The 27,449-nt window shown below is 39.0% G+C and overlaps 1 protein-coding gene across 7 annotated transcripts in view; it reads left to right on the top strand.

Moving 5' to 3' along the window:
* The window catches only part of LOC128513024 (muscleblind-like protein 1), a 128,336-nt gene that overhangs the window by 89,233 nt on the left and 11,654 nt on the right, over positions 1–27,449 (top strand). For all 7 annotated transcript variants that reach the window (XM_053486617.1, XM_053486616.1, XM_053486621.1 and 4 more), the window contains exons 3-4: positions 14,623–14,793; positions 23,295–23,495. In XM_053486617.1, the coding sequence (XP_053342592.1) occupies positions 14,623–14,793; positions 23,295–23,495 (372 nt within the window). The remainder of the gene's footprint in view (positions 1–14,622; positions 14,794–23,294; positions 23,496–27,449) is intronic.

Below are 27,449 nucleotides of genomic sequence, written 5' to 3'. Positions count from 1 at the left end.
GATTTGACCACTATTTCCTATGATGATGTGAAAAATCTGAAAATCATGGCAAGACTCAATGGTTCATCATAGAGAAATTCTCAGGCCAGGACGATCCATCGATCCTCTCCTCTTTCAGAATAGCAGGTTTTTTTTTTTACTCTTCATCCATTTGGTACATCGATAACATTGGAGCGATCAGTCAGTACTGGTTTAAGGATTAGTGATGTGGGCAAATGGTGAGCGAGCGAAAGGTCACCATCAGTCTCCCGTCATCTGATCTGAGAGAGTCATTATCACCGGAGCAGGGTTCTTTCTCTTTCACTGTCCTTTCCATCCTGGTAGAGGTAATGGATGTCTGGGTTGACATTAAAGGGGTGTTAATAATGAACAAAAGGGAACGTGTGGCACCGGTTTGTCTGTCTGTCTGTCTGTCTGTCGGTCTGTCTAGGGCTGCAAATAAGTTTTGCAGAAAGATTCGTCATGTATTCGAAATTATGATAAAAGAACTACCAGGGTGTCCCAAACCTCTGTTAGCTGTTTGTCTGAAACTAAAAATGTATTTTAATAGCATGTGCTTTACACTCAATGTTGCTTTGAAACGTTTCACCATCCAAATAAAATCCAAATAATCTGAAATATGAAATATCGCAGAAAGAAAAAGAAATTCAACAAATAAGGTCGATGCGGTTGGATTCCCTCTGATATTATACCAGTTGTAATGATGCAAGTAGTGAATATAGTTACAGAGTTTTGTAGGCTGTAAAATAATCAATGATGGAATACTCTAACCACCCCAAAGTTGTTGTTTTTTTTTACTAGTCTATGGTTCGTAATAAAATTTTAACTGAATGAAGGCGTATAAACGTTTTTTGACATTTACAGAAGAATTCAAACACATGGGACTCTTTAAGCGGTGCAATTTTTTTAAAGAAGGCCGTACGTCCGGGGAGTCCACTGCAGTCGTTAAACATGAACCCATAAACATCTGGGCGAGTGGAACACCCGATCCTTGAACTTGTCACCAACTTGCGCATCAGTCTGTGGAAACTCTACACACAATCATTCACGAACACCACTTGCATGTTACAGGAACTTGGCTGTCTCACTCCAAGCCATTTCCGCATGTTCAGGCTATTAAAGGAGTTCCTGGGAGGCCAGCGTTTCAGAGGTGAAGCAGCCAGTCTGATGGTGTCCAAGCACTTGTGTAACGCTGGGATCAGTGCATTAGTGTAGCAGGGGATCATTTCGAGAAATAAAGGGAGTTTTTACTCTCATACTGTAACTGTGATCTAAAATTCCATTTCGACTTGATATACTTGACCCCTTGCATTTATTGTTCTAGATCAAATACAGACAAACTGTTTAGTGACACTGTGGTATAAAAAAAAATCAAACATGACTATGTCAACCCAAACATGAACACTTTTCACTGTAGGTAAAGGTAGGTGCATTAGGTCATCATGATTATTGAAAGACAAAATAATTCCTGACAGATGAGTCAAGTGTCCTGACTTGGGGAATAGATGCTCATCAGGAACAGTGATGTAATTCTACTTAAGGTTTTTTTCTATAAAATATAAATGTTGGCCAAATGTCCCCAAGAGGTCAGGAATATCTGACAGGTTTAACATTGTGGAGATGTTTATCTGGTCCCAGTGGAATGTCCGGATAGTAAGAATGAAGGTGTGTGTGTGTGTGTGTGTGTGTGTGTGTGTGTGTGTGTGTGTGTGTGTTTTGGACCTGTTGATAGCCTGAGTGTGCGCGTGCTAATGTAATGTGCCATAGTTTTCCATCAGATAAAGCCCAGAGAAAGGAGGGTCTCTGGCACTCATCTTTGATTAACACTGATGCGAGTAGCAGATTGCTCTCTCTCTCTCTCTCTCTCTCTCTCTCTCTCTCTGTGTGGAAGTGAACTAAATAATGAACGCTGGGTTGGAGATCAGAGCCATTTGCCAGAGACCTGAGGACTTTCACGTTAATCCTCGCATCTCTTTTGTAAGTCAACGTGCTGAGAAAGGTTGTGTCTGAGTGCTCTCCGAACTTTTGAAGCTATTGCAAAAAATATGAGAAATTAAAACTTCTCTCTCTCTCTCTCTTTCTCTCTCTCTCTCTCGCTCTCTTCTGCTTTTTTATCTTGTCTCACCACTTGTCCTGTTCATCTCTGTTCACTTTAATAACTTTGCGGTCATGAATTTCAATAAGGGCAGAGTTGAAAAAAAAAAACAAGTTAGAACAATAATTATTAATAACTAAAATATCATGATCAGAAATTTGTGAGAACGTTCATGCATGACCCAACCTGCGTAGAATGTTTTGTGCGTTTAAGGTTACGCTGGGAGGTAACATTAGTGTTGACAGCTTTTCTTTCTCTAAATTCTAAGAGATCAATCTTTCATTTAAAGACCCTTCCAAGGATTCCTGATTGAGGGTTAACGCTGCAGTCATTCCCATGAACACATAATCGGTCACCAGCACCACTTGCACATTACTGGAGGTCAGCTGGGACTGGGGTTATTGCGACATCCAGCATACAATCCTGACCTCACTCAGTCCAAGCCATTTCTACATGATTGGGACGTTAAAGGAGTTCCTGGGAGGCCAGTGTTATAGACTTGAAGTGGGCAGTCCGATCATTGCTTATAATTTACTGAGAAAACCACTGGGATATGAGCATTAGTGTAGCAGGGGATTATATACAGAAATAAGGAGAGTTTTTACTCTCAGAACAGATAAAAGGCAAAATTTTTATGGTGGCTTAGTGTATGAAGGCTTTGAGTTATGGATCGGAAGATCGGCGGATCGAGCCCCAGCTCCGCCAGGTTGTCAATGTCGGGCCCTTAAGCAAGGATCTTAACCTAAACCCACTAAACTAACCAAACCCATTATCACCGCCTATTTGGATGGATAGATGAAATTTATTAGAGATTAGAACTTACAATGTCCGGGATATTGTATTCTGGAATTTCTTCTTTCTTTCTATCCATCCATCTATCTGTCTTAGTTAAAAAAACATGTTTATATTCTGTTTGTTATTAGATTTGGCTTATAAGACCAGCACCCACCAGACTTATCCATGCGTTAGCTTCATCATCTTCATCTTCACACACATACACACACAGGAATTCCAATTAGCTTAATCTGCAAGTTTTTAGACTGTTGGAGGAAACCCAAGCACAGGGAGAACATGCAAACTCCACACACACAGAACCGAGGTGGGAATCAAACTCAGGCCCCGGAGGTGCTTGGCTACAGTGCTCTCTGCGTTAGCTGTTACTATGAAAACGATCAGCGATCAGATTTTGCATTGCATTTGTATCTGATCAAACGTTTACAAACTATATTAACGTAATTATAATCGGAAAAATTGTTAATAAGGTTTCGGCTTTAAGACCGCACTCAAAGGCTCAACAGTGTTAACTTGGCAGTACTGGGGCTTGAACCCCTAACCTTCTGATCGGCCTCTATATAATGCTGTATTTTAACCTGACGAACATAGTGGGTTTAGTTTGTTGTTCGACATTGAATACCTTAGACATCAGCACGACAGACAACCACGAACTTCTCACAAGAGTAACAAAAGGACTTACTGCTTTTGGTTTAATCCAAGGATATTTTACGTGACTTTATTTTTTTGTTTTTATAATGATAAAGAATTTCAACACATAGCCAGTTGCATCGTCTCTAAAATGAATTTTCCACCATTTTTGGTGCACTACAGGTGTGTATCATGTCACATCACATGCTGTGGTTAATATTGGCACCCCAGGTGGCACATTCTCACTTTCACTGCCAATTTCTTCTTCCTCTGTCCCTGGAGCTCTCTGCATTCTATCACTTTGTCACAATGTATTTTTATCTTTATCTATTTTACCTTCCTGTCTGCGCCCCTACCTTTCTCTCTCTCTCTCTCTCTCTCTCTCTCTCTCTCTCTCAATCTCTCTATTTGTGTTGCTCTACATTCTGTTGTCCTTCAAGAGATAAAGTTAAAACCATAAGACACAGAGACATGACGATACACATCATCGGCCCAAAACGAACGATGCACCTGAACGGTGAGGCCTGTTTTTATTTTACTATTTTACTTTATGCGCACATTATGAAAGTTTGTTTTTTTTTAGATCTGCCTTTCAGACATAACAAAATGAAATAAAGACAATATTTACTCTAGACATTGATTAATTTGTCCTCCGGCTTGGAGCTGTTTACAAACCGGTCATATAAGGAGCACAGATTAGCTGTCATTAGTGCGCGTGTGTGTGTATGTGTGTATGTGTGTGTGTGTGTGTGTGTGTGTGTCTGTTTGTAGAACGATGATGAGGGCAATGGGATTAAGGATGAAAGTAGCATTGTAATTACCCAGAATGCTCTGGGGTGATAATAACGACTACGAGGAATTTCATGTGAATGATCCAAACAGAAAAGAGTAAAAACAGAGCGAGAGAAAGTGCGCGAGCTTCCGTACAGTATGGAAGTCAAGCTGTTAAATGCTGCATTGCATCCTGGGAGTGGCTTGGGAGGGAGACAGGATTCGGGTGTGTCTGCGGGGTGTCCAATATGAAGGCGGCTGAAAAACACAATCCTATAGATACACACGTAAACGTCCATACACACACACACACACACACACACACACAGAAACGTTGTCCTAAATGAGCTGTGTTTTTCCTTTTGCACTAAACACCCTCTGATTCATAGTATGTATCTTTCTCTCTCTCTCTTTCTCACACACATACACACACACACACACACACACACACACACACACGTTACGTTGTGTATCGGAAATAGACGTGAAAATGGTGTTGATGCTTTTAGGACCAGAGCTTGTGCAGGAGCAGTGATGTCAGAGAGAGAGAGAGATAGAGAGGGGGAATATACAAGCGTGTCACCTGACACCTGAGTCCCGCGGCGCTGCTGCTAACTTCTCGCGTGTGTGTGTGTGTGTGTGTGTGTGTGTGTGTGTGTGTGTGCTGGTTCAACTAAGGTGAACATTACATGATCCTCCTCTGTAAGCTGTAAAACACTCTCCCTTTTATGATCTGCTCAGTTCAAGAGGTCAACCTGAACACCTGGAGTTTAAATCCAGCTTCACAAACACACTCTTTACATTCCACATACAGTAGACTTTTCTATCCACGCTAGCTGTGTAGCGTTTACCTCCAAAGCACACACACAAGTGCTCGATACGTACAGTATCAATCCTATTTAAGATTAAGCTAATAATAGCTTTGATTTTTTTTTCCCAAACACTCCTGAATACATCACAGTTGTGTACTAAGTTGTTATTTAATCAGGTTTAAATGTCTATATACTGTAAGGTGTATCAGTTGTAGCCTTTAAAGATAATCCTTTTTTTTTTTAATAATCATATATAGGCCTCAGGATTGTGCAGCGTAGAGCGACATCCTTTTTGGATATGATGAACTGACTTTTAGTTCATGTTTAATACAAACATAAAAAGTTTGGAGGAATATGTCCTGTAGCTGTCCTGATGTCAGAAAATCCTCAACAGTCCAATACAGTGGAAAACAGCTCTCAGACAAAATGCTATCCAGGATTCCCCTTGCGATTTAAAAGTGCAGAAACTACACTGTTACCTTTGACGTGTGAGATTCGTTCGAGGCAGAGATGTAGTCGAGTGGATTAATACAGTATGCTTTACATTGCATATTTGTGCCAAAGGCGTAGAAAACTCACTTTGTCTGACTTATGTAAAAATCCGACTTACGAATGCACTCCTGGAACGGAACTCGTTCATAAGTCGGGGACTGCCTGTATCATTCATTATCTCTGAGAGTAATTCCATCTGCAAGTCAAATCACAGGGTGCGTATTTAATTTGACAGCGAAGTTCGGTTGACTGAACTTGAAGTAAATTTTTGCCCCACATGGAGGTAATGGTGTGACAAGTTTCCAGATGAGAAATTTCGCTTCTGTTCCTGATCATTAAACATCCCAAGAACAAAACTCTCGCACCTGTCTTTAGTTTCATCCACTGGGGCTCCGGCTGAGGAATGAACACTGATTGGCTCGCCGTTTCACATGACGTAGTAAACCATCTAACCATTCATAGTCAAGACTGGATTCTGGTAATCAGTCATAACACAAAAGGCATGATTTTTCAATGATTGAAAGCTTACAACTCAGCATTGAAGAAAAATACTTCTAATCAAAATGATTTAAATCAGATTGAAGAAATATTTTCTGTTCAAGCATAGCTTTTGGTGCAGTAGGTGTTTCGGTCCAAAGTTCTACCATTAACAACATTTACTCCTCTGGGAGGTCCGTATGGAACGTCCATACGGATGTGTGTGGAGTTTGAATGTTCTCCTTGTGCTTGGTGGGTTTCCTCTGCGTAGCCCAGTTTCCTCCCACAGTCCAAAGACAAGCTAAACTGGTGTTCTAATTGGTGTTCTAATTGGTGTTTCTAAACAGAATGAGTGTGTGATGTGTACCCTGCTGCCCAGAGTGCACCCTGCCTTGTGCCCGAAGTTTCATGGGATAGGCTCGCGGCTTTCTGCGACACTTAGGATAAGCAGTATAGCGTATAAAGAGAGAGAGAGAGAGAGAGAGAGAGAGAGAGAGAAGAAGAAGAAAAAAAGCATCCAACGTACTTGCGGTTTCTTCTGCAGTGCACAAGATGTGCATGACAATCCTCACTTTTCCAAATCACAGATTAGATTCTCATCATTATGTAATTATAACATAAATATAATATAAGTACCCCAACTTTTTACAAAGATTTAAAATTGGCACATTTCAGACCACTACTATGAGAATAAAGTGGCATTAAGATCAGAGCTGTGTCAGATTGGACCAGGTTCATCCGTCCATTGGTGAGCTGCCTATAATTATATTATAGATGATAATTATAAGGTGTTTGGCATAAGAGAGTCCTAGCTGGATAAGACAAGGACTTCTCCCTGTAATTACGGGCCCATTGTGGTGCTTCTGCGGCCCGAGCAATCTGGACATCGCAAACCTGCCACGAGCATCTAAAGCATCAGCTTTTATTTTCTCACACTCTCTCTCTCTCTCGTCTCAGACAGTTTGGTGAGTTGGCTGACCATGGAGGTATTTGAAAAATGCTGAATCTGTTTAAAAAAAAAAAATTAATAAATAAATGAAAATCCTGCATCAGATTCTCTTTCCTTCTCTCTTTCTTTCTGCTGTTCCGTGTCTACCGAAGTACAGCAAAGAGACGTCTGCTTTAATCAGGCCAAGGTGATTTATAACAGCAGAGTGCTCTATATAGACCCACACACACACACACACACACGCATACCGGCACACGCTCATATGGTTTTATAACCCCTCACAGCATATAATATCTTCTGCAGGTTTCTCTCCCACATTTCACATCGACATTAAACGCTATAGAAACGCTTGCTGCTGACTCTGGAACACACATTTAAGCATTTATGCATTTGTTTACATACATACATATACAGTTTATACATACACACGCTCATAGGCGCCCACGCGTTCGCACAAAAAGTCCATATTGGGCTCGTACGAGTGACACAGTCTAATAGCCCCAGATAAATTTGCTCCAGTTTTTCTGCTAATAATAGATGTGTGGTGCAGAGGGATAAAGCGTATACACATGACGCGCACTCTGGCCTACAAACTCAAGTATCAATTTCCCGGACACATAAACACCAATTTTAGATGGCCGAGGTCTCCATCACGCAGCCTGATCATTAGTACTCCAACCGCATGCACTTGAAGGTACAGCGACACCAGTACAGACAGGTTACAAGCTCGTGCTCGTTTAGTGACACTGTGAGATACGGGCCAATTCTGCCGCCCTCGCTTTTTATTACTGACCACGGAGAGAAGCTTCTAGAGGGATTTGCTTTGCTCATTGCAGCATGATCTGTGCTAGTTAGCCTCTCTCTGAGCACACACGTTGGTTGATATGCGTGTTGGTGTGTAAGTGAGTGCATAGTGTACTGAGGGATGTTTGAGTAAAAAGTGTTTAGAGCCCAAGAGAGAGACTATATTAAAGACCGGCTACGGAAAACTCATGATAAAACATAGATTTTATCATGCAGCTCAGGGGTTGAGGCATTCGAGTGATAGCCGGAAGGTCTCAAGTTTAAACCCCACCACTACCAAGGTACCATTGTTGGGCTCTTGAGCAACCCTTAACTGCACAGGTGTATAATGAAATAAATATGTATGTCAGTATATATACAGTATATATTCTTCTGCAGTGCACAGATGAGAGTAAAAAATCTTCACTTTTCCAGGTCACAGATTAGAATGTAATTATAGCATAAATATAAGTGCTTCAACTTTCTACAAAGATTTCAAATTGCTCTATTTCAGACCACTACTATAAGAATAAAGTGGCATTAAGATCAGAACTGTGAAATTTGGACAGAAATGATAAATAATTAAATTCACATTTAGTTTTAGAATGAAGCAAAATTATCCATGAATAGAAATTAAGGAGAAGAAAAAAATGTCAGGTAGTAAGTTCTCAGTTCTCATGTGGCATCGAATGTTAATTGACATAAGATAATGTGTAATTACACGTTATGTGTACAGTACATGTCTGAATCACAAATATACTGTAAATACTTATTAAAATATAAAAACTTATAATTTAATTATTAGTAATTGCTAATGATTATGATGATGGAAATAATCATAATTAGTTGGTATTGGTGTTAATGTATTGTTGTTGTTTAATTAATTTAAATTTATATTAACCTTTTTGTTTGCCATTTAATAAATGCCAAATTCAAGAAAAATGATCTATTGAATAACATTATTTATTAAGGTTTAATAATGCCTAATGATTTAATGATGCATACTGCATAATTAATAATCCTTAATTTACAATATTTAAAAACCTGTATAAAAAAATTTTGGTAGTTCATGAAATGTACAATAATGCATTCAATAATGCAATTTGGAAAAATTAGGTAAAATTATACGACCCTGGACACTCGGGTTGTGGCTCCACAGGGCCCCTGTGGGTGAGCTGTGTTTCCTGGCACCAGGACGTTGGCAGCAGATCCTTTGGGTTTGCTATGGGTTGCAGGTTGGCACCTCCATGGATCAGATTTGTTTGTCCGCTGCCCACGGGTGCCTGATCAGATTGGGATCTGGGGGGTTTGGAGGCTTTGGGCTCGTTGCCTGCTGCGCTCCTGGACGTTCTGGTGCCTTGTCATCTTGGCCAACATTTCTGTCGATTTGTGCTGCATGATTGGTATATGTGCCTACACTCTTTCCGAGAAGTGACGTGAACCTACAGTATATAACATATATACTGTATAACTGTTAAACCACTTTGTCCAGTTTAAGTTTAAGTTCGTCATGTGGCATAGAATGTTCATTGACATAAGATAATCTGTAATGACACTTTATGTGTACATGTCTGAATCACAAATATAAATATCTCATATCAAAGATTCTGATATGTATTACGTACCAATGTAGTAAGAGTTACAGACATAACATCGTCAGGCAAACCATTTGTCACATGTCTTAGCTCTGATGTCAGCTTGGCATCAAAATGGTCAACAGGCATTATTAAGACAGCTGTCCTAATACCCTGATGGAAGCTCTTTGTAATAGTTTGGATATAGCCCTTTGGGTCCTATGAGCTCGGCTCATAATGTAAAGCGTTAACAAAAATTTCCATACCAGGGACACCGTGAGATGGTAAACAGGTCGATCTTAATGTTTACATTTCTGCTTCTGATTGATCAGAAACATAAAGAGCTCTTATAGTGCACAAGAGAAAAAGTGACGCATGCTGGATCTCTGGGTAACAGGACATGTTGGGGGGGGGGGGGGGGGGGGGGGGGGGGTTGAAAGCGGGGTTGTCTGGAGCTAAGGGGCGAAGCAGAGGAGGATGTGTGCTCCCAGGGGCGTGTTCTCAGGGCAGCAGCTGCTACTTCTAAAATAAGCCTCGCTTAAGATGTCTATAATTTCTACACCTCATAAATCATATGTATCTCATGTTGATTCCAATCGTCGACATTTTTTGACCACGTAGCGCACGTGTTACGAATTATGTAGCAGCTATAACAGGCAGTATGTCCCTTTCTTTTTTCAGCAAAGAAAACAAAGCATGCGGTATTAGGAATTTAATCCGAGTGTCATACAGTTAAGTCAACAATTATTTTTGTATTAATTGCAAAATGGCATTTTATGCGTTTTATACTTTTATAGCTACTTTTAATGTTGTCGAATTTTATGAATCAAGATGTTTTTTTATTTCTCTCTCCAAAAGACAAAAAATATATTTAAAAAAAATTGTGCTCAAGAACTTAGTTATAGCTCTACCGTTTGACGTTTCAAAGCCCTTACAAGGGAGACTCCTTCCATAAATGTTTAATAAACATAACTCCTCCTTAATTATTTTTCTTACGTGATTCATCTGAGATACACTATAATCCATATGAATCGGCCTTTACTTTATGTTGTAAATGTTTTAGAAATGTTTTAGAATGAGTCAATTATGGGTTTTAATGGCTTCCCGTTTCCCACTGCCCCTCCGGCCACAAACATACCTGGTTTATGAGCCACTATTATACACAAGAGAATAAGAGAACAAAGGTATTTAAACTTTCCACTATAGTTAATTTTATTAAAATTTTGTAAAAAATGTGTGTGAATCAGTGGGACCCAAGTGGAACGGTGAGGCTAAAGAAGGTGCAGGACTTTAAGTACTTAGGGTCAACGGTCCAGAGCAACGAAGAGTGCATGTAAAAAGGAGGTGAAGAGGCGTGTGCCGGCAGGTTGAAATGGGTGGAGAAAAGTGGCAGGTGTGTTGTCTGATAAAAGAGTATCAGCGAAAATGAAAGCAAAGGTGATCAAGATAGTGGTTAAACCAGCGATGCTCTACGGCTTAGACACACTGAAGTGGCATAAAGGAAAAGACAGGGGGCAGAGCTGAAGGTAGCATAGATAAAGATGTTGAGGTTCTCTTTAGGATGGACAAGGATAAATAGGATTAGAAATGAGTCCATCGGAGGAACAACCCATGTTAGATATTTAGGAGATAGACAGTAGTCAGAGAGGCCAGATTGACATGTTCAGAGGAGAGATTGTGAATATATCGGTAGAAGGATGCTGAGAAACTGCCAGGCAGGAGGACTAGAGGAAGACCAAAGAGGAGGTTTATGGATGTAGTGAGAGAGAACAAGAAGTTAGTTGGTGTGTGGGAAAATGATGCAGAGGATAGGGTTAGATGGAGGCTGATGATTCGCTGTGGTGACCATTAAAAGAGAACAGCTGAAAGACAAAGAAGAAGATTTAGTAAAAATTGTCGAGAGCAACGCTTTCGCATGCCTACTTTATCAGCTATGACTGTGTAGGTCAAAGGATGAGAGTGGCGTGTGCTACGTGCACACAGATATCTCGAAGGAGACTGACGTCAACGATTAGTAGATTGTTGTGTAGACATGGCACCTACTCAAATCTACTCCATATTTCTTTTTGGAACCTGGATCGAATCAGATATGGAAGCCAACAATACCTGAGCAGAGAAGAAGATCGCTGCATAAACATGATATCATCACTCTTCCAGAGCCTGGAACATTTGTGTTCTTACTGATCAAAAGGAACCAGACTTTGGGTCAAGCATTCTTGGAAACAATCTCAGGACATGCACTTTAACAAATTACCGCTGGCCTCGGAGCTCCTCCCCAAAGTGTGTATCTTAATACTCCAGCTGAAATACATCTCAGATCATAAATTTTTCTATACCTCAAACTCCCTCTGTTTCACTCCTTTTCCGAGCACGCAGTTTCAACTTCTATGTAAATGAGTTACTGACGATCCACACCCGCCTCCAGGGAGAACAGAGCTGCTAGGCAGAGAGGAGCAACAAACAGGGGAAAGGATTCTCCGATATGAGGTCACATTAGGGAGAAAATCTGATTTGCTTGTTTGAGTCAGCCTCAGCCAATAGAAAAATGAAAATGCTGAAACATCTTAAGTTTAAAATCAATTAAAGGAATTATTGCATGGTGCATCCACCATACCTTGATAGACTTACAGCTTAGTCCCGAACTACTAGAGGAACAAACACGCACACACGAATACTTGATGCGCATACACGCATACAGGTAGGGTTTCTCTCTTATCAGGTAAAGAGTATATTAAAGCCTTTTGGCCAGGTGCTCTGAGTCACCGAAAGTCACATACATCAAAAGAACAAAAGATCATATGTCATATGGAGACCCGGAGACAGACAAATGATAGGAAGGAAATTAGCATTTTCCGGTTAGACAAAAGTGTTCCAGCAAGCAATATGTATGAATATTTATCCAGACATGGGCTATAGAATGTATGACCACATAAGGAATGAGGAAGTTGTTTCATAGAAACACAGGAAAGTTCACACGATATCTGAAAACCATACAGAATAAAAACAGGGATTGTTAGCTTTAATCACGTTTTTCTTCTTTCCCATTTAATATAATAAACCTTTCAGTAACAATATTGTCAAACCTGCTGTTATGGAAAATTGTGCCCATCTTTAGGCCCAATCAGAGGCGATCATTCAACAGCGCTACGATATAAGCCTGTGGAAAAGATGGAGCGACCAAGAGAGCACTCAATCCAGAAACTAGGTCTCTTTTTTTGGACTATTTGACGAAACCAGGCCACCAGACCCATTTAAATGCTCATCATTTGCAGATGGAATTTATCTCTCCCTCCATTCGAATGAGATCGATTTATTCCACCGCTTGCTGTCTCCATGACTGCATTCCTCCTTTAAGCTCGGGGAGCTCTTTTTTGGACAATTACACGTATCCCAAAACCAGGAAAATATGATGCTATTCTTTTTTGGTCAAATTTTATAAAAGAAGAAAAAAAAAAGATGCAGAAAATTGGAGCCAGTAAAAGAAAACAAGTATTCGTATCTATATTCCATTTAACTCCACCTGTACAAGGGAGTAGCATCGACCTTTATTTTATTGCTTCGTAAACTGATGGAAGGGTTATTTCAAGCCATGTTAAGAAAAAAATAAAACTAAAAAATAAGCAACGGCTGAAATGTCCACAGCATGTCCACAGCAGTAATGGAGGCATACACAGAGCCGGTATAGAGGCTCCCGGGGACAGGCATGTAAAAGGAAATGAATTTAGCAATTAGCTGCAATCAATAGCGTGCAGAGAGTTAAATAAGGTTAGTGTCAGAAACAGCACAGAGCTGGAACCAGTCAGGCGAATGCACGCCAGCCAATCAGCACGCACGGTATCCCTGTTGCCAGGCAGATTCTTGGCTGTAGCAACCAATCGTGGGATGCGACTGCTAGGGATGAACCTGGGAGGTAAAATAAGGTATTGTTAATGTAAAAAAGAAAAAAAAAAGAAACAAGAAGGCCACACAATAGATTGGTGATATAAGACAGATAGAAAAGGGGAGACTTAAGTGGGTCATGTTGTCAGAGAGGGGAACAAAAACAAGGGTTGGATATGGAGAGGTTGTAGCAGGGGGCCAGGGGGTCATCAGCTGCATCCTGTGTGATAGCCGTTGTTTGCTTGTGGGTAATTACAGCCTGGTGGCTGACGACACACTGTGTTCACACGCGCAGACACGCATACGCAAACACCCACATGCCCCTTCTGGCCAGATCTGTTCAGTATTCATGGGGAGCGCAATGAGAGACAGCATAAGACTGTTACGAGCACCAAGGTGCGAACAGAAAAAAAGAGAACGGCAAAGAAGAGACGGGAAAGAAAGGGGGAGGGCGGTGCGTCAAAGCTTTATGACCATCTGAATTGCAGCTCTTATTCGGAGAATAACATCAGCAATGCCATGCATATATAATCATCGTCATTTCCTAGAGAGGTCCTCCTGTTCCCTGAGAAGAATAAATACCAGAGGCTTCTCTCTTTCTCTCTCTCTCTCTCTCTTTCGATTTCATTCTTTCTATATGCATTCGCAGGCACTTTAATGGGAACACCTGTACACTTGGATATTCACGCAATTATCCAAACAGCCGCAGTAGCAGCATTGTAAAGCATTAAAACAACAGATAGTATGTGGCACACGTCTTGGTGAGATTCTGAGAAAGAAAAGTAGATCTTCTTTGATTTTTTTCACTTTATTGCACAGATTAATAAAAAAAAAAACTATAGTGAGGTCAGAATAATGAAATCTGATAGATAGGACACTTAAATAATCACTCTTTACACCCATGGTGAGCAGAAAAGCATTTTCGAATGTAATGCATTTTAAGACAGCTGGGCTACACAAGCAAAAGACCAAATCAGAAGAAGAATCTGACTCTGGGAGTTGGCACAAACTCACCAAAACTGGACCAAAAGCTTTATAGTTAAAACATGCTGCTTTAGTTAGTGCATGCTTTTTTTTTTTTGTTTGTTTTTTTACCCATACTGTAATTTATGCTAAATATAGAATATTATATACTGTACACAGTATACTGTACATGGCTAATCTGATTAGTAGGAATGTTGTTGGGCGGCATCAAAAAATAAATCATCCGCAGCGCACATCTGATCTGTGGGTGCACAAAGCCGTTATTCATGTCATGTTTTGTTTTTGCTTTCTTCCCTTTGAGACGTGAATAAATGTGAAATAGCTGAAATGCTGGTACATAACTCCCCTTTTCTTTCTTTTTTTTCCATTTTTTTTTTCCCGCAGGGCCGCTGCTCCAGAGAGAACTGTAAGTATCTGCATCCTCCGCCCCACCTAAAGACGCAGCTCGAGATCAATGGAAGAAATAATTTGATCCAGCAGAAGAATATGGCCATGCTGGCCCAACAGATGCAGCTGGCCAACGCCATGATGCCTGGCACACAACTGCAACCTGTGGTAAGATGTGTCAACACACACCTAGGGTTATTTATTTATTTATTTTAGGGTAATTATTTTCCTGCAGTGGCACATCCAGGCACAATACTGCATTGCCATTAGGCGTGTTTAATTACCATCATCTAACACCATAAGATTAAAATATTGGCACCCCTGTCTGTGCTTTATTTTGTGACGTGCAATAACGTGTCGGGCCAGGGTTCATATTTGTTACTGAGCCACTCGTAGCTTTAACTACTTCCATGACGACCCGCTCGTATTATCTAGAATTACCGTACTGCTTGATGAACATCACAGCAAAATGAGATTAAAGGAATAATCTGACAGCAGCTATCTCTAGCAGACTGAGGTCCAGTAAGTAGATCTACACTAGACCACAAAAATCATATTACACAGTGGATGATGCAAGATACAAGACAGAAGCCTGGATAAAAGTAAGTTTTAGATAATCATTCCATTAGGCTATAAGTATAAAAATCTATAAGTATGTTTCTTACTTCAAATTGAGTTTTAGACAAAGTAGTTAACCGATGCATTACAGTTTAAAACAATACTTTTTTAGGCTTTAAGTCATTTTATGTTTAAAAAGTCAAGCCTAAAAAATACATAGATGCTGTACCACTATGTTATAAGTAGTTTAAAGAAAGACATTAATTTGCATATATATATATATATATATATATATATATATATTAGATATTTATATATATATATATATATATATATATTGCACTTCAGATGTATTTCATGTAACAGTACTTTATTAAAAGTTTTATTAGTGGATACTTGTTACAAGTTTCAAGTTTTATTGTCATATGCACAGTAAAGAAACATGTTCCCCCGTACAATGAAATTCTTTCTTTGCTGTCCCCCAATGAAAGAAAAAGACATTTATGGAAAAAAATTAGGGAAAAAACAGCATTCAGAAGAGGAGCGAGCACACTTGTCCATCTCGCGGGGTGCCAGGACTCAACCCATGGAACATGCAAACTTGTTACTTTTACTCCATTACATCCTACAACAAATATCTATACTTTCTACTTCACTGCATTTGTGCATAGCATTGTGTACAGTGATACACAGCTTATGAAGCAGTGATATCGCCACCTGCTGACTGTGATTCATAATCCTTGTTATTTGCCTTCCTTGTTGAGTCATGTAGCAGGTGTTTGAAATCAGTAGTTGATTTTCAGAAGTTTAGAAAAATAGCAGTTTTCAAGCTTATATCGTAGAGAGAGAGGGTAAGAGAGACTTGGTTACTAGGACTTAAGGACTTAGGTGCTAATACAAGCTCAGTATTTTTTAAACTTATGTACAAATGTAAATGGAGGACTCCTACTTTTACTTGTGGAATAATTCACCTGGAATGGTTCTACTTTTGCTCAAGCACAGGATTTGTGTACTTTGTCCACCACTTTATATTATAAACAATATGGATAGTTAAATAACTTGTTGTACACTTATACAATAAATAAACTGTAGATATATAATGCTTTATGAATGCATTTATGGCTGATTCCATTTTTTCCTATAGTAATGAAAAGGTACAGTATTATTATAAAGCTTACAGTACAGTGATATTCTGAAGTTACTCATATAATCGTTGATTCAATATTAACAATTGATAATAAATCATAAATCATATGCATGACCTGTAATGTAATAATCATGATGTGTAATGTTTAGGTTGCACTGAATACATTACAATGTTGCAATTTGTAGCATAATATGAACTTTCCTTGACCTTTACAGTAAGTGTTACCACATTTTAGGTACAACCTGATAACATTTGATTTTTATGAAGCTTTCTGACACAAATACATTAGATAGGAGTAACCTCTGTCCCAGAATTTTCCGAAACCCAGCTCTGAGAATGTTCTGTTATGGTGTGGCACATGGACAAAATCTTTGTGTGGGAGTTACTGCGAATAGATCAGGATGCCTGAAAGAGCTCAGCAAAGCTGGCATGTGTGGAAATGTCAGCTTTTAGAGATCTGAAAGAAAACACTAGAGTTGAGTTCCATTGGCTGATGGGGTAAAACCCAGTTCCAAACAAGGCATCATCTGTGCAGGAGGTGAAAATATACTAAAATCAAACTACCAGACTGAGAGTCTCTTTCAGGTCTGTCCAGGCAACTTCAATTAAGCCCAACCACAAATTGTGTATATAGTATGCACTGTAGCTAGTTACAGTTATCCGTTGCCTTGTTTCTTCATTGGCGCAAGTTTATTTTCCTCTATAATTCTGCCTAGCTCGCCAAGCTCCCGGCCTGCCTCTTGACTTTCACTCTTCATTACCACCTCATCGCTTACATCCATCTCCAGCATCAGCCCTGCCTCCAAGTTCTGTGGGCTTTTGAAGCCTCCATGCCTTCCTCAAGAGGCCGTGCCCTTGCTTCTACCGCCAACTACAAAACCACAGCTGCCAGTTTTCCATCATTTTCATCGATGCTGCTTTTGAAGCTCTTTTGGTGGCTTGGAAACCACTTAGCAGTGCTCACAATTTGAAACCTTTCACAATAAGGGCTCTGTTCCGCTTTCCTGTTCTACACAAATGGCTACAGGTTATCCTGATTACAGGAAATGGGTTGGTTTGAGCTGAAACAGGAGTCTTGCCAAACAATTTTTCACACTACTTTCATACTTGAGTTCACACCCATGACCTCAGGCTTGTTTTTTGTTTGTTTGTTTGTTTGTTTTTGGGAGGAGCAGCTTACAATCAAAAATGCACATTAGGTGAACCTGTTAGGAATGAAAATGTTCGTAAATTTTTTTTTTTTTACTAATATTATTATTATTTATTATTATTATTATGGGGCATTGGTGGGTCAGTGGTAGGTTTCTCACCTGCTATGTGGAAGGCCTGGGTTTGATTCCCAGCTGCTGGTCACAAGCCTGTGTCTGGTGTAAAAACTGTGCCAGGTTGTCTATGGATTATTGAATGGTCCACTGTAACACTTTATGGCAACAGCAATATTACTTTTGTATTAGACGGCATTGTGTTAAAGAGAAAGCTGACCAGTTTCTATGTAGCTGTTTCAAAATGTGAACTAAGCTATAAATCTTCAATTTTCCACTTATGTAACCAATATTTAGCTAAAAATGCAATAAGAAGCACCTTTAAGGTCGCTGTGTTTTCCGCAATAGTTTTTCAATCTTCCCACTGACTTTTATCTCGCTTAATATGACAAAATTTATATGAAAAAATGTATAATAAAAATCTAGTGATTATTGGATTGGTTAAATAATTTTGGTTAAAATCCAGTATGTTAGAAAAAAACTTCATGTTACATTTACCCTGACCTAACAATTTAATAACATAAAAATAAAAAAATCAATGTCAAGCATTAATTTTTTACAGGGCATTTTTACTTCTTTTTTTATTATTATAATTGAATAATAAAAATGTAATCAAATATATACTTTTGTATCTGAAAGATTATGCCATGCATTTTTGATAAAAGAGAGTATTTTGCTTTGTTTCATAGCCTAAAAGGCAAACATCTGGAATTATGAGTATTGGAAAGAGTGGAAAGGGTGGAAAGATGTTGTACAATTTTGTTAGCTGAAACTCATCAAACTGATCTAAACCCTCTTCTAATTAGCTAAAGTTCTGCTCAGTGTAATTGTGTTAGAATATCTCAACCTGAAGTTTAAAATCCTGGAACCAATTTTCCTTATATAAAAAGAATAAGGACTCGAGACGCTCCAGGAAATGGACCCAAAAAAATAGTTTTGTAAAAGAGGCCTTAATTGCGGATTTGGCCCATTTCAGCTCAGGCACAGCAAGCGTCCCTCTGGACTGTTCTTTCTCTCCTTGCTGGTAAATTAATGCAGGTTCCTCTGTCATGTTTCTCATTTAGCATTTCTTTCTCTCTTTTTCCCTCTCTATCCAGTCCTGAAGCGTAATGATCGATCAATCTCGGATTGATTGACTGACAGGCAAAATCTTGCTAGCGTAAAGCAGGAAAAGACATGTTTCTCCCTTTAATGGTTATGTAAGCAGCGTTATTTTCATTAGTGTTATATAAAGAGTCTTGTGGCAGTGTGAAGTTAAACTTCACAGCGCAGAGTGTGGGCAGCTTTTAATGCTGATGTTATTCAGTATGTTAGCGGTGTGCAAATTGGTCCTGGAGATCTGACTCACCTAAGAGGGAAGAAAGATAGCGCTGATTAAATATACACTCTAAATCTCAGGTATTAAGCGTGAATCTCAGCCTGTCTTTATAAACCAGGCTTGGACAAACATTAGAGTGTGACAGCTTAAAGATCCATTAGCAGTATTTCTGAAAAGGAGTTTTAAAAAAATCTGTAACAATTAAGTAGCTGGGCTAAACAACAATTTTATGTTTTGTGTTTTTTTTTGTATTTTTGCTCTACTCCTTGAAACCTAGAAGGGCCAAAAGTACCTTCACTGTTCTGTTTTTCTTTATAATGAGCTCTCATGAGCTTTTAAGGTGTTCATTTTGTTGGCATCATTAGTTAGCTAGAATGACATGTTTTGTTTATTCTTCGTATTCTATAACCAGTCCATAACTGGTTTTCTGAAATAAGAAAAAAAAATTTGTCTGCTTGATTAGTTATGGAAAAACTATTGTGTGTATGGGGTGTCGAAGAGCTAGTCACTGTTATTCCACTAGGGGCAAAATAGCGCAATAACTCAAGGAACTTTCTTTCGACTTCTCCCATTAAGGGTTCATCACAGCGGATCATCACACAACTTTGCACAGGTTTTTTTTACGCCAGATCCCCTTCCTGACGCCAATCTCGCATTTTTTGAACCGCACTTGAGACCGGCACTGAATGGTAGGACTCAAGCCGGGATCTTTAGATCCCAAAATCAACATCTAGAGCCTTAGCTGTCTGAGCCAACACTCCCAAAGGACATTATCTTAGATATGCAATACATTTCCACAGTCTTTATTTGTTACCTCATAGGCTTGGAGTGTGTTATTTACGTATAAGCCAGAAACTTTCTTAAGAATATACACATTTTTATTTGAGCCCTAATGACAAATCACATGTTTTAACGTTTTTTTGTTACGATTTAAAGTTGAGAAAGAGCAAAGAGGCAAGCTAGTTCTTGTTATCACTTACTTACAGCTGTGATAAATACACCCGCATCTCTTTATATCTCCAAGTTCATCAGTTTACCAGAAAACATAAACTCATCTCAACTGGAGACCTTCCCAAGTTTGGAAACTTTACAAATCGCTGCGATTGACATGACGCGTTAAAACCTGTGACCCTTTATAAGCCTTAAACAAACATTTCATATAAAAATTATTTTTTACATCCAATCAAATCTTACTATTCATTTTCTCTTCTCTTGTTTGCATGAACCCTATATAAAAAAAAAATTCCACAGAAACAGATTCACTTACCAAATGTAAGTAAACAGTGTGTGTCCGGAGACACTGTTTGTTTACAGCGACTCTCTATCTCCATACAGGGACAAAATAGTCATGAAAGGAATCCCAGGCCTTATTGGCTCTTATCACATGAGAGAATAAGCGATAAAAGAGAAAGACGAGACAGTGGGGAAGAAAGAAAGAAAGACAGATCTTCCAGTAACAGAGCTCAGGATCTCTTCGTCTTCACCACAGAACGAGAGAGAGAGAGAGAGAGAGAGTGAAAGGAGAAAGGGTGAGATAGATAGAAGGAGAAAGATACGGGTGGCATGAAAAAGGAGCGGGATACAGTGTAGAGGTGGATGAGCACATGAGAAGAAAAGAACCCAAACACAAAGGCTCGGGAGATAAAGATCAGCGACAAGCATCTCATCTTTACTTTCCCACTTTTATTTCCCTGCTTCCATTTATTCATTTGACAGACATTTTTTTTTCTTTATATGTACACTCAAAGTGGTGTATAAATGCACACACGTACTGTAGCTGAAGGTTAAGGGTCTTCCTCAGGGACTCAACAGTGACACTCGGGTCCTCCGGGGACGTCTGAGATCGGTTGATCTAATTAGGTCTCGGTAATGCCCTCAATCTCAAAGATGTCCTGGATTACAGAGTGTCATTTCTGCGGAGCTCTGAAAGCAGAGCCGTCACCCCGACACGAACGCTAGTGCGCCGCCTGCGCCGGCTAATGAGAGCGATATTGAAGCGCCACGTCCACATAAACAACATTTTATCACTTCCTGTGCTTCTGCCTTAAATACTGAGATGACAAAAACATAAATATGGCATGCAACTTACTGTATTATCATAGCAACTTGAGAGGAGAGGTTAAATGGTCAGATGTAGTTCATAGAACTGGATATCACATGTGTTCTGTGCTTTAATCGCTATTTCCTTTAAATAACATCTGTTTTTTATTGACCATGACTCTCCTTGCCTTTTCTCGCACGTCTACCATGAGAAGGAATATCGTGACAACCTCAGCATTTACAGGACAAGCTGCATCCTACAGAACAATCCTTATTTTATATATATATTTTTTTTGAATTTATGCTGCACCACTTGGTTTCTACCAGTTTTTTTTTTTATTCTTTGGGGACATGATCCAAAAACAATCCAGATTTTTTTTCAGTTAAGCAGTTAGGACTTAAAAATAATAAGTGGTATATCTTTATATGAAAAGCATCCAGGTGTGCATTTCCATTAAAATAATTAGCCTTCTGTAAAATGTCAAAATTCTCCTGATTTACATAATTACCAAAGTTCCCACATGACCAAACACAAGGAACAAACTATTATGTTCAGTAGAATTCACTAACGAGAACTGTTCTAATGAGACTGATCAACTTTGAGACAAGTTATTATTGTTATTCAGGAAAGCACTGTCTGAACCTGAACAGGTTTTTTTTTTTTTTTTTAATCTTTTTTAAGGTATATAAATAAATTATCATATGCACCAAATCTGAACATCATGTTTACAGACCATCTGCTTAATTTTTTTTCTCAAGGTATGACACCCACCACCAATTCCATTCCAATGCTAGCATATGTATGCTCTGATTAATATACAGCACACTGCCTGCTATTCAATAAGTTAGTATCATCCTCTAGGCCTTATACATGTGTAAAACTTTTATAATTGGGATTGTTTTAAAAAGTTTTTTCTCCTTTACTTAATTTTTAAATGAGTTTGTTCTGAGATTATTATAACTATTTTTATTCCATCCAGTAACCTCTGTAGTCTAACTAGGGACCATGGAGGTCAACTATTGACCATTGTATTTAGGCTAAGGCTCTAAAGTAGGTTGCTGGTTTGAGGATATGAGGATTAGGGTTTGAGCCATACCATGGGTGGGTTGCCTCACCCTATACTACCCAGTTACTGTATGCAGTGCTGGTCTCAAGCTTGCATTAAAATGGGGGGTTGCGTCAGGAAGGGCAAACAAAGGAAAAACTGTGGCAGGTTGAGTGCGGATCGGATGGTCCACTGTGGCGACCCCTTGACGGAAGCAGCCGAAAGAAAGTAGTACTTATTCCCATTTTTACATCTGTGGTAGGACCTCCGGTCAAAGTTCACACACTACAGCAATTTGGGAATGCCAATTAGTCTAATTAGCATGTCTTTTGACTGTGTGAGGAAACCTATCAAGTACAGTAGAACATGCAAACTTCACACACACAGACCCCAAGGCAGGAATCGAACCCAGACCCTAAGGGTGCAAGGGTAAAGTGCTACCCATTAAACCACCAGAAATACCTCTCAGCATGTCTTACAATCCAGGAGTGCTGTATCCCCTTTCATTCCGAGTGCTTTTGTTTTAGTTTTTGGGCCTGTCTCTGCCCCTCTGTCTTATTACTGCTGTTTTACCTACTGTAACCTAAACACTTTAAATGGTTTGTCTATTCATTTTCCTTTATGTTATTGAATAGTTACAGTACTTTTATTGTAAATGTGAACATTTCCATGTAAATATTTTAACCCAAACATCCTTTTATTCTCTATACCATTTTTACTAAATTATACATGTATGACTCTGACTTTTAGTAATCGCAATAAATAGATCCAGAGTTTATGCTCTTTCAACCTGCCATAAATATCAAAAAGTTTGATTTCACTTAATACCTGTAATAATGTACATATGCATTTAAACAGGGAAACTCCTTAACCATTTTACATCACCACATTACATTACCTCATATAATGAAAAAGCAATGAAATATTATTACTTTTTTTTTTTTACTTTTCATTTCCTTTGAGCAATAATAACAACAATCTATGTTTATTTGTATATGGTTTTAAATTTAACCCCAGTATAGGCCTCTTCCAAATAGTTGAGATGTCTCTTCATTGTAAAAGTATCAATATATTTGTAAAAGAGATGCTATAAAACTATTCAAACCATTATTATTATTATTATTATTATTAGCAGTAGTAGTAGTAGTAAAAGTAATAGTAAAGATTCACACTGTTTTGTACCTATATGAGCTGTAATTACAGAAAAATTCAGGGACTTCATAAATAATGTCATCAGATCAGATCAAGATATTCTTAATATGTATGCTAATCTTAGAATATTTTATGTCCCATTGCAGCCAATGTTCTCTGTCACGCCCAGCCTGGCCACCAACGCCACAGCACTGGTTAACCCATATCTGGGCCCTGTGTCTCCGGGCCTGGTGCCCACTGAGATCCTGCCCAGTGCACCTGTATTAATGACCAGCACCCCTAACGTCCCTGTGCCCGCTGCAGCCGCTGCTGCCGCCCAGAAGCTCATGAGGACAGATCGGCTGGAGGTGAGTGCGATTCCATTTTTATTTACAGAAAGTTTAATCTAAATAGTTCTCTCAGGACAAGTAAAGCAGAGCACAGCGTATTCGTCATGAGTTGCAGTGGAACCTGGAACCATTTAAACTATGCTTCAAATTTTATATTAACCAGAGTTGACAGCAGAAACAAACTTGAATGTTATAAAAACAACATAAAAATGTATTTTGTGTAATAGGTTTCCTTTCAGTTAAACTATAACATTGGTATATTCAAAGCTCAACAACAGGAATATTTATACACACTAAGCTCTGGGTATCCTAAAATGCTATACAATATAGAGAATTTTCCTATTTTCACTGAGGCTGTTTCGCTTTAAAAAGCAAAAAAAACGAAAATCAGTACCCAGGTAAGAACCATATTAATCAGAGAAGGAAACAAGAGGATAAAGGTAACTCTGTTGTAGCTGGAGAAATCCACATCCCAGATGGATTAAGCTGTTCACAGATCAGCCATAGCGCAGAGAATCCTCAAAGCTGAGCTTTACAGAGGAGCTGGTTTGGATTCTGCCAGAAGACATGTTGGAGTCAGCAAAAAAAAAAAGTTCTTTCCCACACTAAAGCATGGTGGTGGAAGCATCATGTAGACATGTAACTACAGCATCTTTGTTTGCTTGTCTGATCAAACCCTGTCTTTACCCTGTTGACTTTTGACGGATTCCTTTTGCATGTGACATATTCCTATCATATTCACTAACCTGTAGGATGTTTACAATTTAGAATATTTTTTATAACCAAGCCCAGAGTGACATTTTCTCAGAACTTTATTTAAGACTTCATCATGCAAATTATTTTAGTATATCCACTAACAAACTCTAAAACCTGTCAGAAACATATATCTTTACTTTAAAGGTTACATATTTTGTTATTACTTTAACATAGTAATAAGTGTTAGATGTCTCTCCAAGTATATCGCTTAATGCGCCAAAGAAAATGCTGCAAAAAATATTCATTCTTCTCCCTCTGTTTCACTCCTCTTCTGAACAGACTATTTTAGTTTTAATGATGGTATGCATTCAACTAATAATGAATTTGTTCAACTAACAATGCGAAAATGCAAAAATGCAAAAAAAAAAAAAAAAAGAAAGAAATTTTGCTTAAAAAACTGATCTTACTGATTCTTTAACAGAATTGAAAAATATTCTTACTACATATTGTTTTAAAGCACTTTAATGAACACTATTAAGCTGGTTTACTCCAGTTGTGACAGGAAAACGTGCTTTTTTTATTTTGCTATAAAAAGCTTGTTCTTTTTTTCCTCTCGCTCTCTGCTGGTGAAGATATTTTTAAGGGTGGCGCTGAGAAATCCTGGAGTCAAAATGAGGCTGAGGGTTCCCTCTTCCTTAATAAAAAAAAATAAACTTCCATGTGGCGGCACGGTGGTGTAGTGGTTTGCACTGTCAATTTGCACCTCCAAGGTCCGGGTTCAATTCCCAGCCAGACTCGATGTCTCGAGGAGTTTGCATGTTCCCGATGGGTTTCCTTTGGGTACTCTGGTTTCCTCCCAAAGACATGCAGATTAGGCTAACTGGTTTTCCCAAATTGTAGTGTGTGTCTTGTGATGGATTGGCACGCTGTCCAGGGTGTACCCCTGCCTTGTGCCCTCTTGGGAGAGGCTCCAGGCGACCCTGAATACAGGATGAAGCGGTATAGATGATGAGTGAGTAAGAATTTCAAAAAAAAAAAATTTTAAGGCCAATGCCGTCTTCTCAAACAAACTCGCACTGGCCATCTTAGCTCAAGAACTTGACATGAAGGGATAAAGTGGCATGATAAAGTAACATAATAGATCTTATTAAAGCAGGAATCTTAAAACAGGCATAAGTTAAATCACCTAAAATGTGACTTTATGCCTAATTTGATGTGACAGGTCAGATATTTATAGAAAGAAGCTGCCAATGCAAGATTCAAAGGTAATTTAGGACCTTGGATCCTGCAATCATATGGGTTTATCTTCTTTGAGAAAATAGAGAAAAAAATAAAAATATATATTTTTATGCACATGTGCACGCAAGTGCGCATCAACAATTTAGTATCGAACACAGCGAAGCAAAAAATAAATAAAAAGAAGAAAATTAAGATTTTTTAAAGGGCCTATCCGACAGCTCTGTGTTTAACATGATGTTTGACCTACAGTACAAAATCCATTTTATTTTAGTTATTAATTAAATAATACATGTATATGGTTTTTATTATCATTTTAAAATGAGATAATTTTTTTACTTTATTTACATATTCTTCTTAGAATTATTTTTATTTTTATTTTATGCCCTACATACTGCATTTCTTTTTTTTTTTTTTGTTCTTCTCGAACCCACTGTTAATAAAGTGCTTAATAAAATAAACCAGATGGACAACCTTTTGGGTACGTGATGGGATGACACCTGTTTTCTTTAGCGCGTCTCCAAAAACAGAGAACGTATGATTACGGACACAGCAAACCAGCAATTTCAATGGAACTCCATTCAGTTCCCATCTGCCTCTAACTCTAAGACTGAAAGGCAAAATAAAAACACACAAACACATAAGAGGAGAGAGTCTGAAAAATGCCCCTCGGTTGATCTCTCCGTCTCGCCCATCACTCTCCGTGCGCTTTAGCGCCAGAGACAAAGCTGTTTGCCAACGGTGCTAAAAGTGAAGCGGAGAGGAGTCCTCATCTAGAATGCCACATCTCCATAGAGACAAAAACATTTTATTCCTCTGCTCTCTTATTCTTTCTTTCTCCAACACCAGCCACCCCCCACCACCCCCCTACCCCAGTTCTGCAACACTCTCGAAAACCTTCTGACCCTCTCCATTGTTTTTATCTGGTCCCCTCTGTCTGTGGATTTCTCTTTCTCTCTCTCTCTCTCTCTCTCTCTCTCTCTCTCTCTCCATCTCTCAACGTATCGCACCCCCCACCCCCCTCCTCGCAGTGTCTGCCTGACAACAAGGCTGCCTCCGTCTCTTTAAAAAGCAGCCTGAGCTGGAGAGCGATGCGAGTGCCCAGTGGATTTCATTAGCTTCCTGTCGGCCATCAGTCAAACGACGACGACATTTATGAATCGAAACCCACCCCAAGTGTCAGGATGGTTTCGGATCAAAGTGTCACACGGTGGTCATTTCTCCAACATGCAACAATCACCCTAATAGTAGAGGCGCCAACACGTACAGTTCAGACCTGGCTTTTTATTTATTTATTTTATTTCGACTCCTTGCTACAGGGGACACCAGGGGTCAGAACAAGCTGGTTTAAGAAAAGCAAAATCACCGAAGGGGAAAGGACGTGGGAAGTGAAAGAAACATTTTCTTCTGGTTTAGAACTGCTGTAGCTCTAGGCAGCTCTGGGTCAATGTTATATCTACTGTAGGTTTGACATTTGACTTTGAAATATGAATTTGAACTGGCTGTGGTGACGAATATGCTGTTTACTGTTTATTTGTTCAGTTGTTTTTTGTTTTTTTTTCTGTATCTGCTTGCTATCGTTTTCCTTTTGCAATACAGCCTTTTGGTAAAAAAAAAAAAAAAAAAAAAAAGACTTTTGGTGTTTCCGGACATAATTATACAAAGGTCTAAAAAATAACTCATCGTTTATATGCTGAAGGAATCACGAAATTCATTTAGCATTTTTGGCGTGTCACTGCTCTGAAACTGTCCCCACGGGAAAGTCTTTGAGTTTCGTCATTGAATGCCGCAATGTATTTCTACCTTTAAGAGAAACTGACTGTTCATACAGTAGCTGTTTAAAGTAAATGTGTTATAAGTGTAATGACAAAAAAAAAATGTTCTGAGGACGTTCCACAATTTGACATGACTATAAAGTGATCAAAAGTACGACTTGTCTCTCACTCACTTACTCATCGTCTATACAGCTTTATCCTGTGTTTAGGGTCACAGGGGGCCTGGAACCTAATCGCCTAAGGTGGGGCACAATCCATCGCAGGG

The sequence above is a fragment of the Clarias gariepinus genome, chromosome 25, assembly GCF_024256425.1.
Source record: "Clarias gariepinus isolate MV-2021 ecotype Netherlands chromosome 25, CGAR_prim_01v2, whole genome shotgun sequence".
NCBI lineage: Eukaryota > Metazoa > Chordata > Actinopteri > Siluriformes > Clariidae > Clarias > Clarias gariepinus.
This window is presented reverse-complemented; position numbering and strand designations above follow the sequence as displayed.